Source organism: Polistes dominula, unplaced genomic scaffold, assembly GCF_049000335.1.
Source record: "Polistes dominula isolate Pdom_NZ unplaced genomic scaffold, Pdom_raw_medaka contig_624, whole genome shotgun sequence".
Classification (NCBI taxonomy): domain Eukaryota; kingdom Metazoa; phylum Arthropoda; class Insecta; order Hymenoptera; family Vespidae; genus Polistes; species Polistes dominula.
In genome coordinates, this window is record NW_028300891.1 from 320,177 (window position 1) to 334,285 (window position 14,109).

Here is a 14,109-nt window from a genome sequence, read left to right on the forward strand (position 1 = left end):
TCGGATCATGAGGGAATCCTGATATAATCAATTGGATTAAACTAATTGCATTATGCATCTCTAGGGCAAGATGTTATTATGAGACGAAATCGTTTCATTTGCAATCTTGGAAAACTCAAGTTCACTTCGTTCCCTGTAGAACAGGAATTACGGAAATAATATGACGAAAAAGTTTGAGTTTAATTGGCGAATAGAAGTACCGGAATTATTGAGAAATGGTTCGACTTTTGATAGATGGTTCGAAGATAAAGAAACGACTGAATACGAACCTAATTGTATATTTAAAGTTGACGAGTACGGATTTTTTATTTCTTGGAAAAGTGACGGGAAGGTAAATACAATTGAATTCACTAATATTTATATTTAATTTCGTTTTTATTTTATTTTTGCAATTAAAACAAGTATCATATACTCTTTGATTTTATGTAGGATGGTGATGTTATAGAGTTAGCTCAGGTCAGTGACATTCGTTATGGTGGAACTCCAAAGGTATCTACAATACATTCCTAAAACCCTTTTCGATCTAATAAATCATTTAATAATCCATTTATAATTTTGTTCAGGATCCAAAGTTATGTAATAAATTAAGTAAGCACGGAAATTTAGAACAACTGGATGAAAAAAGTTTAACTATATGTTCTGGAATCGATTATACCAATATACATTATCAGCACGTGGTATGTGCCGACGCAAAAACAGCGAAGGTAGAAATTTATTTTTATCGATATACGTTTGTAAGATTAACTTATCCAAGACACAAAAAGTTTATATATAAACGACTGATTAACAGGATTGGCAAGTTGGTTTACGATTGATCACACATAACACAAAAGCCAGTAATGTTTGTCCAACGATTCAATTAATGAAACAGTAAGTATTTATTACCATAGCAATCCATTTAAAATGGTTAAATTTTTTAATTTTTTATATTTTTTATATAGTTGGATGAGATTAAGAAGTCAAGTAGATCCAAAAGGAAAAGTTCCTGTAAAGATAATATCAAAGACTTTTGCGTCAGGTAAAACAGAAAAATTGGTCTATCAAGGATTAGCTGACTTGGGTTTACCCAATGGAAAGGTAATTTCATTAAAAACTAATTTCTCTTATAGTTACATACGTTCAATAATCTATATTTTCATTGTATCTGTCATTGTTTAAATATTTTTTCAGAATGATAAAATCGAACCGGAAGCGTTTACTTTTGAGAAATTTTACAGTCTGTACTTCAAAATTTGTCCTAGAAATGATATCGAAGAACTCTTCCAATCGATGTAAGTATTAATAACAATATATTTTTAATATAAACATATCCATTCTTTTAATTTTTTGTATTCAGAACAAAAGGAAAAGCCGATTCCATAAGACTGGAGCAACTGGTAACATTTATGAACGAAAAACAGAGAGATCCAAGATTAAACGAAATCTTGTATCCACTTTATGATGAAAAAAGATGTTTAGAAATTATAAACGATTATGAAACAGATGAAAAAGCAAAATCTGAAAGTAAGTATTACACGTATAATATTTTTCCCTCTTGTCAGTTATGATAGTGGACTAATTCCAAAAATTGAAAAAATAAATATTTTTCTTGACTCATATTCCGCTATTTATCAGCACATATTCAGGATGCTCTGTAAGTAGTGATTTAAGCGAACAGGGATTGATTCTACATTAAATACCAAGTCGAAAATGTGAAATTAAAATGGTTCATATATTGTTTTATTGTGGACAAATTGTCTTCTTTATTTTTCTCGAAAACAAAATCCTTTTTAAAAAAGTTAAAAATATATTTAAATGTATTTAAAACAATATAGCATGAAAAAAATTTATCTAATTTAATAGCGTAATATAAATATTTGTAGAAAGATTAACAAAAGATGGTTTCATACGTTATTTGATGTCCGACGAAAATGCGCCAGTGTTTCTTGATAAATTAGAAGAATGGATGGACATGGACCAACCACTCGCTCATTATTATATTAACTCGAGTCACAATACTTATCTCAGTGGAAGACAAATTGGTGGAAAAAGTACAGTAGAGATGTATAGACAAGTGTTGCTTGCAGGTTGCAGGTAAACAACATTCTGACAATGAATTGCTTATAATTGTGTTTTAAGATCTTTTAAAGATTCTATTACAAAAATCATTATTTTTGTTATTTTTGTTTTCTTTTTATAGGTGTGTTGAATTGGATTGTTGGGATGGCAAAGGTGAAGATGAAGAACCCATAATAACTCATGGAAAAGCTATGTGTACAGATATTCTTTTTAAGGATGTTATTTATGCTCTCAGAGACACAGCTTTTGTTACATCCGATTATCCAATTATTCTTAGCTTCGAGAATCATTGTTGTCTAAAACAACAGTACAAATTGGCTAAGTATTGTGATGAAATATTGGGTGACCTACTTTTGAAGGAACCTTTGAAAGATTATCCGGTAATTAAATTTAGATCATTTTTTTCATTAAAATGTCTTAAGAATAATTATTGAATTGGTATTTTTCTTTTTCGTTTGAACTTAGCTCGAACCAGGTTCTCCTCTTCCACCCCCAAGTGCTTTGAAACGTAAAATATTAATTAAGAACAAAAGATTGAAGCCTGAAGTTGAAAAAGTCGAACTGGAACTCTTTCGATCAGGACAGTTTGAAGCAAAAGATGAAGTTGTTGAGGATGCCAGTGCTCCGGCAGCTCCACCTCCAGAACCTCCAAAGGTAAATAAAATGAAAATAAATTTATGAGGATGAATGATAAAATATTTTACATTTTCTATGTATTTGTCAAAAGTGATTGCAATGAAATAACACAGAGCAAAAATTAAAAGTTTTTTGGTAATTTAATTTTTTGAATCATTTCAATATGAATAATCAAAAAAACACTAATAATATTTTATAAATATTTACGAGCAATTTATTCGGTATACCAAATAATGATGAAAATCTTGATATCAATAAAGATGATTATGATACTTAAAGTTTTTTTTTTTATTAAAAATGCTTTAAAAAAATAATATCATATTTACAACAAATTTGTAGTGAATACAAATTTATAATTAATGTGTATTTTGAAATTTGACATATTTCTTGAATTATGTTGAATTTGACGAAGTACATGTAATTTACAAATATTTTACGCGAACAAATATCTGGCTAGTAGGTATAATTAAGAATAAAATGTCTAGTTAGTAACGTGTTAAAAATGATTATATTTTGAAAATATTATTAATATTTTTTAGGAAGAAGCACTACCGGCAGAAGGTGCACCTCCAGGTGAAGGTGGTGCCGAAGGTGAAGCTCCACCTATTCAATACACAGGTAGTACAATGGCTTGTCATCCTTGGCTATCATCGATGATCAATTATGCTCAACCAATTAAGTTCCAAAGCTTTGAAACAGCCGAAAGTACGTAGTCATCGAAATTATTCTATTTCATGTTTTTTTTTTTTAAATCATTTTCAATTAAAATCTTCTTTATTCATTTTCTATTTATTATCGTAGAAAAAAATATACATCATAATATGTCTTCGTTCTCTGAGACGGCGGCTTTGAATTATTTAAAAACACACTCGGTTGAGTTTGTAAATTATAACAAACGTCAAATGAGTCGAATATATCCGAAAGGAACAAGAGCTGATTCTTCAAATTATATGCCACAGGTTTAAAAACTTATTACGTTCGATATCTAGCTCGATTTATAATTAATAATATTTATTTAATATATGTGTGCAGATAATAATAATGATGAAAATCTTAAATTTAAAATCTAGCTAAAAAAAAAGTAAATTAGTCTGAGAATTAATCCAAAATTCGACTCAATAAAAATCTGTATTTCTCTAGGTATTCTGGAATGCTGGTTGTCAGATGGTGGCACTGAACTTTCAAACCCCTGATTTACCTATGCAATTAAATCAAGGTAAATTCGAGTACAATGGAACTACTGGATACCTATTGAAACCTGACTTTATGAGACGACCCGATCGTAATTTTGATCCTTTCTCCGAAGATGTGGATGGTGTTATCACTGCGCAGTGTTCCGTACAGGTAAAATATTTGTCAAAAACACACAAAATAAAAAATACAAAATAATATTCTAAGATAAAGTAGTTGTAAGAAAGTGCACAAATAAGATTAAATCATTTAATAACAGATAATAGCAGGGCAATTCTTGTCAGATAAAAAAGTAGGAACTTATGTTGAAGTAGACATGTACGGTCTACCGGCCGATACTATAAAAAAAGAATTCAGAACAAGAATGGTACCTGGAAATGGTTTGAATCCAGTCTACAACGAGGAACCATTTCTATTTCGGAAAGTTGTATTACCTGATTTGGCTGTCCTCAGAATCGGTAATTTCAATTATTTTAACAAATGATACCAATCATCAGTTATTTGATAAAATAATTTTATATATTTATCTCTTGTTATAACATTAAGGTGTTTACGAAGAAAGTGGAAAATTACTTGGACAGAGAATTTTACCATTGGATGGTCTTCAAGCTGGCTACAGGCATATATCGTTGAAAACTGAAGCTAATTTTCCAATGGCATTGCCTATGTTATTTTGTAACATCGAATTAAAGATTTATGTGCCAGATGGATTCGAAGGTAATCGTAATAAGATTCATGAGAAATAAAATTTGTAATGTATATCTCTTTGAAAATTGAAACGCTAAGAGGAGAGCAAATAAATATGAATTTTAGATTTCATGGCCATGCTATCGGATCCGGGTGCATTTAGTAAAGGCGCGGAGAAGCAAGCGGAAACCATGAAAGGACTTGGAATTGAACAGACCGATGCTAAAGCTGACGCTAAAAAGAAAAAAGAAGAAGAAGCTAAGAAAGGTAAATACAAATTTACCATTATTTTTTTTACGGATTCAATTAAAAATTAAATTACAATTTAAGAGGAATGGAAGCCAGAACCAATCACGATAGATACGCTAAAAGAGAAAAAACATACAAGATGGGAAAAAAACAATTGAAGGAATTGGATACAATGAGAAAGAAGCATCAAAAAGAAAAACAAACAATGCAGAAAAATCATTGTTCAGCTATCGAAAAATTAATAAAGGGTAAAGAGTAAGTATCTGTTCTATATTTTTTTTTTAAATTTTTATACATCGTTCTAGAAATTCATTAGGACTATGCACTATGCAAGTAATAAGAGATAATACTCAACTGTTTCCAAAAAAACGGAAAATTCTGTAGTGAGCCCAATACTCGCCGGTTTGCTAAAAAGTCTTAAACCTAACAAGCGAGAAGTTTGAAAACTTGTAGGCCTAAAGGAGAGTTAATTGAAAAGTCTTGAATCTAACACAAAACTTTAAAACAACCCACTCTCGTGTGTGAGTTTCAGAACTTTTCAATCCTCCTCGAGGTAGGCTCAAAATTTTTCAACCCATCTTATACTAGTCTTAAAACTTTTTGACCTACTTTCGCGTATTAGGCTTACATCTTTCCAATCCTCTTTGCACTAGGCTCAAAACTTCACAACCCCTCTCGTGTTTAAGGATCAAACCTTTTCAGCTCATCGTACAATAATATCTTCTCAAATCCCGAAAACGTAAAATGCATATAAAGATATAGCTAAATGTTTTTGAAAAATTGTATTTGAGAGTTTTTGGGTCCCCTGATAATGAATTTAAAAATATTCAAAAACAAAAATAGCGAACGGAAAATGGTTGACTATTTTACTACAATTTGATTCAATATTTTCGAAAATTAGTAAAAAAAAATTTATTTAAAAAATGTTAATATTTGAAAATATTTTTTTTTATAGAATTATCTATTTTGATCTAATATTACAATTATTTTTAATTATATTTATTTATAATTACATAAAGTATAGTGGATAAAGTAGGAGGTCTTTACAAGTACTGTAGCGCATTGCCGTATAAAATTCTTGATAAAAGGTAAATCAGCAAAAAATAAATTCTACAGCTAATTTTTAGATATTTTATTATGTAAAGGTTCAATAAACAATTTAAACTAAATTAGAGTAGGTTTACTCGTAATTATCATATATAGAACTCTTTGAAACAAAATTCTAATATCGCATCGACGAAAAACACGTTGTAGTATACTCTCCAATAGCAATTACATTTGTTATTTATGCAAATTTTTAAATCCATAACTCAATTACACTTATTGTTAGACAAAGATCTATATTCGTATGTTGAAATAGGACAAATATTAACTGCACTATGTGTGTTTAGAGAAACCGTAATTTTCAGAGTGTAGCAAGTCGTCATATTAGGCTTAGAACTTTTCTTTTTTTGGAAATGGTTGGATATTAGGTGTTACTGTGAGTACAATTTATGGTCACAACATTGGTGTTTCGAAATATTGGTGTTTCGAAAGTCTGATAGAGCTTTTGTAAAAAAGAAAAATATATTTACAAAAATAGATACAAATAATTTATAGAAAAAGATTTAATAACTATTATAAACTATTGTCTTAGTAAAAGTGCGTTGGTCCAAGACGCAAATGTGAAAAAGGTAATAAGTGAGCAAACAGCACAATGGTCAGCTATGGTGGAAAGACATAGAAAAGAGGAGTGGGAGATGTTGAAAAATCATACTGAAGTTGGACGGGATGAATTCAAAAAACTTATCGAAATTGTCCAAGCGTCGCAAGTAAAACAACTACAAGCAAAACACGACAAGTAATAATGAGAATTAATATTATTATAAATTATTATTATTTTTTTGTAGTGAACATTCAGCTTATTGATATATTTAGCATTAGGATAATATGTGGTTGCTATTGCGATTGAAATAGCTACTTTGTAATTATAGATACATAGGTGTAGATATATATACAGATGATTAAAATAACAAATTATGTACGATCACAGAGATATCAAGGACATGAATGCAAATCAGGCTAAGATATCTGTAGAAACAGCGAAAGAAGTGATGAATGATAAAGCTCTTAAAACAAAAGGTGATAAGGATCGTAGGCTTCGAGAAAAAAAGAACAAAATACGAAAAAATTCATGCAAGAAAGAAAAACTGTACAAATCAAGCAAGGTCGCGAAATGGAGAAGCTTAAAGTTACGCACGAAAAACAGGTCGCCAATTTGGATAAAGATATTGAAGCGGTAAGTGTTTATACACCTATGTATAAAATTTTATTTCTAATATTACATATATATATTTCTCACGGTTGTCACTTACTTGATAAAACTTTGAGAAGATCTTCGTATTAATCATTTTTAGCTCTAATTGTAAAACTTTTATAAAAACTAAAATTATATTTTGTAAAGTAAGTATGCTTTGTAATTATTAATATATTGTTGACCGGTTACGACTATACTCGTATGCTTGCATGCGCGTAGTATACAACTAATGTTATTAATTGAAGTATACAATTGTGTAAGAGTTATTGGGATATTGTTTGTGTTATGTATGGAATTTAATATAAATGATATTTATAGAATCTCCATTATACAAACACCCGTTATGTGAACATTATATTATATGAACATTATATTTTCTACAGATAGTACTGTAACATAAATATCGCTTGCCTTTGTAGGACGAAATCTATACTAATGATTTAATTTTCATGTTACATATCGAACTAAAGCATATAAAAAGAATTTTATTTAAACTATTAGTTTTAAGAAATAACGAGGAAATTCACGAAAGGCGAATAGTTAAGGTTATCCGTCTTTTAAGTCTGTTTTTCTTACTACAACAATGTTCGTAGTTATTTGTTCTTATTTCTTTTTGTACTTTGAAAATTGTTTCTACAAAAAACTGTGTTCTTTTAATCGTGCTATCTATCGGATCAAATTTTAATTTTATATCTTAACTACTTGCTAATTGTTAATTCAGATATTATATAGTTGAAGTATGTAATTCTACCTTCTTTTATATTTAGCACAAGGTTTACGGACATTTCTTATATAGATATATATATGAAACCTTTACGAACATGCGTTGAATTGACACAATTAATGAAAATATACATTTTTTTTTATTAAAATAGCCTAAAAAGCAATAAAACTATACACTATAAACTTAAAAATGAAAATGTAAGATATTATTTATATATATTTATATAAAATTTATATTAAGTAATAATATTTTAGTACTAATAATAAGATTATTTTAATAGTCTACATTTATTCCGCGGATCAGATACAGCTCGTATCAGAACATTCCTTATTTATACTGATTATTTTTTTCAAAATGTTATTTCCTTTTTTAAACATATTTAGACGATGAAGAAGGGCTATTTGTCAAAATTTGATAATTTTCCTTATAAAATTCGAAATGTGTCAAAATGGCACGTCCCGTAAACCTACGTAAACAAATCAGATTATTTCTGAATTTAGCTAGTCATTTTACGAATTAACAGATTTCATAAGGTAACGCTAACAATTTTTACATAACCGGTCAACAATGTGTTTACGTAAAATTATTAAACAAAAATATATTTATGTTTCAGACAATCGAAATGTATAAGAATGAACCAATCCAATACGACCTGTCGTCTAAAACTGAATTTTACGTATAAATCTTTTGTCCATCTCTTTGTTAATCTTGTCCCTTCAGATATTAAATGTTACTTAATTTATTATGTACGCGATTTATAGTGGGTGTAGAAAGTATTCGTACACCGATCACTTTGAAATAAAAGGTTGTGAAATTGTAGTTTATTAACTAATTTTTTATAAACAATATAAATTTGTACATATTCTTGAGAGTTTGTACAATAGATATAATGAAATAAAAAATAATTTTTTTTAATAAATTAAAAAATTGACACACAAGGAAAATGAAAAAATCGGCAGAAACATTGTATTTACATTTACATGTAATGTAATATAAATGTACTAATATAAAGTATCGACACACACACACACACACATTTTCATGGTCGAGTGGCTCGTAAAAAGTTTTTCATAAATGAAATGAATAGGAAGAAAAAATTATAATTCGCAAATAATAACATTAAAAGACCAATGTGTGCAGTACTGGAATCGAGTTATTTTTACAGACGAGAGTAAATTTAATATTTTTGTATCTGATGGATACTGCACTGAATAGAGGACAAAAAATTGAAAAGTTGAAACCAGAATATTTGCAACCCACAGTGAAACATGGTGGAGGTTCTATACTTGTTTGGGGCTGCATGAGTGCAGCTAGTGGTACTTATCTTTGGATTCTGTTTTCATTTTTGTGATAACTCGTCCAGTGTACTAATTAATTTTTCGTGGATGTCCATTTCTTGAGTTATTTTGCAGTTCTTTCTTAATCCGTACCTATCAATGATACTTTCTATAGTAGATCGAGTTCTGTTTTCTAATATCGCGATATTTCTAATAAACTTTTACATTGATTATGTAAATTAATAATAATTTTTCTTTAATCTATCGTTGTTTCCACACGTTTTCGTCCTATTTTTTGACAATAATTTTCAATCTTAAAAAATTTTGAGTTCAACTGATGCCGATAACGCTTACAAACATACTGACGAGGTCAATTATAACTATAAAGCAATGACATGTTTTTACATAATGGTTTATATACAAACTCTTTTGCAAATAGTTCGAAATAAGAACTGTACAAATACTTATAGCTCGTATGTTTCTGCTGATTTTTTCATCTTCCTTGTGTGTCAATTTTTTAATTTATTAAAAAAATTATTTTTTATTTCATTATATCTATTGTAGAAACTCTCAAGAATATGTACAAATCTATATTGTTTATAAAAAATTAGTTAATAAACTACAATTTCACAACCTTTTATTTCAAATTGATCGGTGTACGAATACTTTCAACACCCACTGTGTATACTCTTTTTTCAATTTTTGATACTCTTTTACACAGAAAACAACACTTTTTTAATAAGTTATTCCTATTTATAAAGTTAAGTATCTTTTTATCTCGGAGATCAAAAAGTCATTGTCACCCTAATTAAAGCAACGTTTTTTTCATATGTATATCTATAAATAAGTCAAAGGTTATAGTAAGATATTTATATTTCTTCTCCAGTTGATTTATCTGCGTGAAAAAATGTGTTGTGTCTCGCTGTTTGGAGTGTATTGTACTTATTGTATTCAATGTATTTACAAAATGAAATTTTTATTCTTTCTTTCAATGGATTCTTCAATAGGCGATTTTTAAAATATATATATATATATATATATATATATATATATATGTATGTTATTTATAAAAATACATTGTTTGTTTTAAAACATGAAAATAATTATTCAAATTCATATCTTTGCGTATGAAAATACATATTATTAATAAATTCAGAATTTAATAAATAATCCTTCCACTTGATGAATCAAATTAGAAGATTTCTACAATATAATGTGTACACTTGGAATTAGTTATTGTCATATAATAAATTAACTTTTTTGTACATCTAAATGTGTGCGTTCTTTTGTCTTTCACTTATCACACTTTTACATATATAACAACTATTAAATTTAACTGTCAACGTTATTTTACAAACTGCTAGAGGAGGTAAAAAGAAAATAAATATTAATGTTAAATAACAATCACAACGAATGAACACAAAATCTTTGAAGAAATCTTTGGTCAATCGAAAATCTAAGAAATTTCTCTAAGAACTTTTCTCCTTTTTTCTATTTATAAAATTTTGAATAAAAGGCATATTGTACACCCTTAAAGAAGTGATTGAACCTGCACAAGCTCCAACCCAATAAACAATTACATGTTCCATAAAAGTTGTTCCTAAACAACCATACTTCAACGATGTAGCCAACGCAGGATTGAAGTAGCCACCGGAATAATTAAACGCTGTAAATAAAGATACATTCATTCATTTATTTTATATAAATATATGTATACGTAAATTTACAATATAAAAGATAAAATATATGTTCGAACCTGCGACGACTAAAGAAGTTCCAACGAAGGAATCGATGATAGTACAGAAAGTTGAATTAAATTCGCCTAATCCACGGGATACTATTCTGCATATACATGTTGCTACACATTCTATAAGTGCACCAAATATAACAGGCACCTTCAACACGCGAGAAGAATAATTTAATGATTGCTACGTGGATTTATATTTTCTACTTTTTATTAAATGTATATTTTATATCTCTTTATTATATGTGTATACACTATATTTCTAGTATAATAATGAGCTTAATTTGTTAAATAAATATATAATATTGAAAATGTATATAAAAAATATTATGATAATTTTATAATAGTATAATATAATATTATTATACTAGTCTATATTATACCGGGTCTTTCACCTTACTAAACCACCTTAAATATATCGTTTATTTCGTAAGATAGAAAAAAATTCCAGAGAGAAAAAATATTCTATTCGAAAGCATCAATACGGTAATGGACCGAATATTTCTCAAGATCATTTTTTTCGAGATTTCAAGGTCATCGTATTTTTTTTAAATAGAATTGCATATTTTCATCACCACAGTTTTATAAGCTATATAAAAAAAAAACCAATCCAAATTAGTACAATATTTTAATCTTTGAATGACCTTTATCAAGAAAATTGTGAAATGTTTATTAATAACATCAGTGCGAACTTGAAAGACGATAAATGAAAAAACAAATGCAAATCAACGTGTAAGACACTCATACAAGCAATAAATCTTCTCTTGTACAAGAGACATTTCACAATTTTCTCGATAAAGTTCACTTGAAGGTCAACGTATCGCATATCATTGGATTTGTTTTTTTATAAGCTGTAAAATTGTTGTAGTGAAAATATGCAGTCTCATTTAAAAAAAAAACATGATGACCTTGAAATCTCGAAAAAGATGATCTTGAGAAAAAAATTCGGCTAATCACCATATTGATGCCTTCGAATAGAATATTTTCTCCCTCTAACATTTTTTTCTATCTGTTTTTTCTATCTATATTAATATAATATTATATATTAGTAATATGTTTATTATTAAATTACTTTTAGTACAATAATATTGAAATAATATAATAATATTGTACGTATAATTCTTTTGCTTTTTTATACCTGCAAATCCGTAGTACAATCTTCAAAAGCTTTATTTTTGTGCGTAGGTACGATTTCTAACGCCCACAGCAATTGTGTATATCGAAATACAACGAGGCCACCGATAAGTTCTGCCCATATTAAAAGAAAAGCGATGCGTAAAGATTTCTTTCCTTCTACAGCTTCTTCGAGATGTGTATAAGGACAAGCACTGGCATCGCCCCAATTCAAACTCCACCAAATCGTTAATACGAATAAATATATCGCATACATGGATACTCCCCAATTATCAGCAACTATAATGAGAATTTATTTTTACCGTTCGTGTGTATTTCCGATTGTCATAAATCGAACTGTAACCAAATTTTTGTTTTGTATATATATACTTACTTATAATCAGTTCAAAACAAGCACCGCATAATTCAGCTGTTGCTATTCCTTCGAGAAATAAAGATTGTATTAAAGGTTCTTTTATATAATAAGCGACATATCTTCTCATCCAATATGCGATTAAACTCGTTAATAAAATGTAACAAGTAGATACAGCCAAAGCAATGATATTCGGAATCATTATGAAAAATTATTTAAAAGAATAAAATATAAAGAAGTGTAAGAAGATCTACAAAATATAATCAATAATTAAATATTTCAGAGTGTTGAATTGGATTATAAGACCGATATTTACGCATATTTAAATGATACAGTTATTAACACGTTGACCGCTTTGCATAAATAAATATATTTATCTCTATTATACATATTTCTTCATTAACATTTATTTTTTCAAAAAGAAAAATATCTATACTTTTTTTATTGCAATAAAATTTGCCAACAATTTTTATTATTACAGAACATTCTACGTGTTAATGTAAAAAAGAAAAAAATTAATCAAATTTGCATACTTTTTACAAGGAAGAATTCTGTATGAGTTTTTATTTCCGTTTAAATATGTTGTATGATTACAAATGACTATGTTACGAAGAAGAATTCAAAAGAAATAAAATTCATTAAAAATAACTCATTAAATATAAATTAAGACGCGATTCGTCAGTTGGTTTTAAAAAGTATCAAATAAAAACTTTGTTATAAACTTTTTCATTTACTTTTCGTTTTGTTCCGTGTCTTGTAACAATTCTATTAGGTTTAATATTCTAGAATACATACAACGTTAAGGGAATTATTGCATTATGCAATACATGTCGCGTTTAGCTTCGAGTAACGGTTTCAAGTTTCTCTGTATCTGGCTTCCAGATGAGACGACAATCAAACAATATGTATTTAAACTCGCACGACGATTGTCACCAATAAGTATCACTACGCGTCACTGATCGATGTAAATCTCATTGATTTGGATCACTATTTTTTGATATCTTTTATTCTACTCGTATCTTTCCCGATATTCATAGACTGCACAGAGAAAGATTTAACTCGGACAAGCTATTTAAGCTAGCAAGTGAACATATACATCAACCATATATGCATACATACAAAGCAACTTTAAATAGCTGTTAGATGCCCGAATTACTTGATTATAAAACAGTGTAGCATTTTAACATCTATTCAGATTGATTTGAACAAGCATATTCTCTGCTTATTTCATATAAATTATTTCTATAATATTTTTATTTTTATTTTTTGCAGTGTTAATTAAGTATATCTCCTGATATACCAAACATTTTAAATAATATTTTGCGAATTAACTATTTTTCGGCATTGTGCCATGTTTATTATTCAGAATTGTATAAAAAATTAATTATGAAAAAGATTGCTGGGTTTCATTTTAAAAATATTTACAATTTAGAAATCTTAGAAAAAAATTATTCGGAAAAAAATGCTTTTTTTTTCCTAATTTTAGATATATTTATGATAATAATAACATAGTTGTTTAAAACACTCAGTAACAAATATATATATATATATATATGTTACCGGCAATGTATGAAAGGTCGGCATTCTATATAATACCTAGACATTGTATATAATGCTCAGCGTTCTTAGGTAATGTATGAAAAAAGATCCTAATAAAACTATTATATAAATGACGTGTGTGTGTGTGTGTGTGTGCATTCCTCAAAAATACAAATGTTATTCTGGAAAAATAAATATTAAATATATAATATAAATATAATA

The 14,109-nt window shown here is 28.1% G+C and overlaps 2 protein-coding genes across 4 annotated transcripts; one reads left to right on the forward strand and one right to left on the reverse strand.

Annotated features, from left to right (window-relative positions):
- Positions 1 to 90: 90 nt before the first annotated feature.
- LOC107072335 (1-phosphatidylinositol 4,5-bisphosphate phosphodiesterase) lies at positions 91 to 9,307 on the forward strand. Its single transcript, XM_015332173.2, is given in 22 exon segments — positions 91 to 331; positions 430 to 489; positions 564 to 704; positions 791 to 870; positions 942 to 1,077; positions 1,171 to 1,271; positions 1,337 to 1,503; positions 1,863 to 2,073; positions 2,180 to 2,438; positions 2,524 to 2,712; positions 3,234 to 3,399; positions 3,496 to 3,653; positions 3,835 to 4,038; positions 4,145 to 4,343; positions 4,432 to 4,602; positions 4,699 to 4,839; positions 4,903 to 4,950; positions 4,953 to 5,076; positions 6,458 to 6,661; positions 6,854 to 6,969; positions 6,972 to 7,099; positions 8,455 to 9,307. Coding segments are annotated over 22 exon segments (3,243 nt in total). The 5' UTR covers positions 91 to 160; the 3' UTR covers positions 8,524 to 9,307.
- A 931-nt stretch (positions 9,308 to 10,238) lies between these two features.
- AQP (aquaporin) lies at positions 10,239 to 13,467 on the reverse strand. 3 transcript variants are annotated; one of them, XM_089177468.1, is made up of 5 exons: positions 13,083 to 13,467; positions 12,370 to 12,598; positions 12,001 to 12,275; positions 10,875 to 11,013; positions 10,239 to 10,784 (listed from the first exon to the last, which is right to left on the reverse strand). In XM_089177468.1, the coding sequence occupies exons 2-5, from the start codon at positions 12,548 to 12,550 to the stop codon at positions 10,588 to 10,590; spliced, it is 792 nt and encodes a 263-aa protein (XP_089033594.1). In that variant the 5' UTR covers positions 12,551 to 12,598; positions 13,083 to 13,467; the 3' UTR covers positions 10,239 to 10,587. The 3 variants fall into 3 exon arrangements, with proteins under 3 accessions (XP_089033594.1, XP_089033582.1, XP_089033589.1); XM_089177456.1 differs by having other exon boundaries at positions 12,882 to 13,466; XM_089177463.1 differs by having other exon boundaries at positions 13,144 to 13,463.
- Between the last annotated feature and the right edge of the window lie 642 nt (positions 13,468 to 14,109).

Excerpts from the sequence above, each read along its gene's own strand:
- AQP (XM_089177468.1), bottom strand. The coding sequence starts at position 12,550 with ATGATTCCGAATATCATTGCTTTGGCTGTATCTACTTGTTACATTTTA. Across the intron at positions 12,276-12,369 it reads TTGTTTTGAACTGATTATAA|TTGCTGATAATTGGGGAGTA; the intron begins GTAAGTATATAT and ends TTCTCATTATAG. Across the intron at positions 10,785-10,874 it reads AACTTCTTTAGTCGTCGCAG|CGTTTAATTATTCCGGTGGC; the intron begins GTTCGAACATAT and ends CTTTATTTACAG.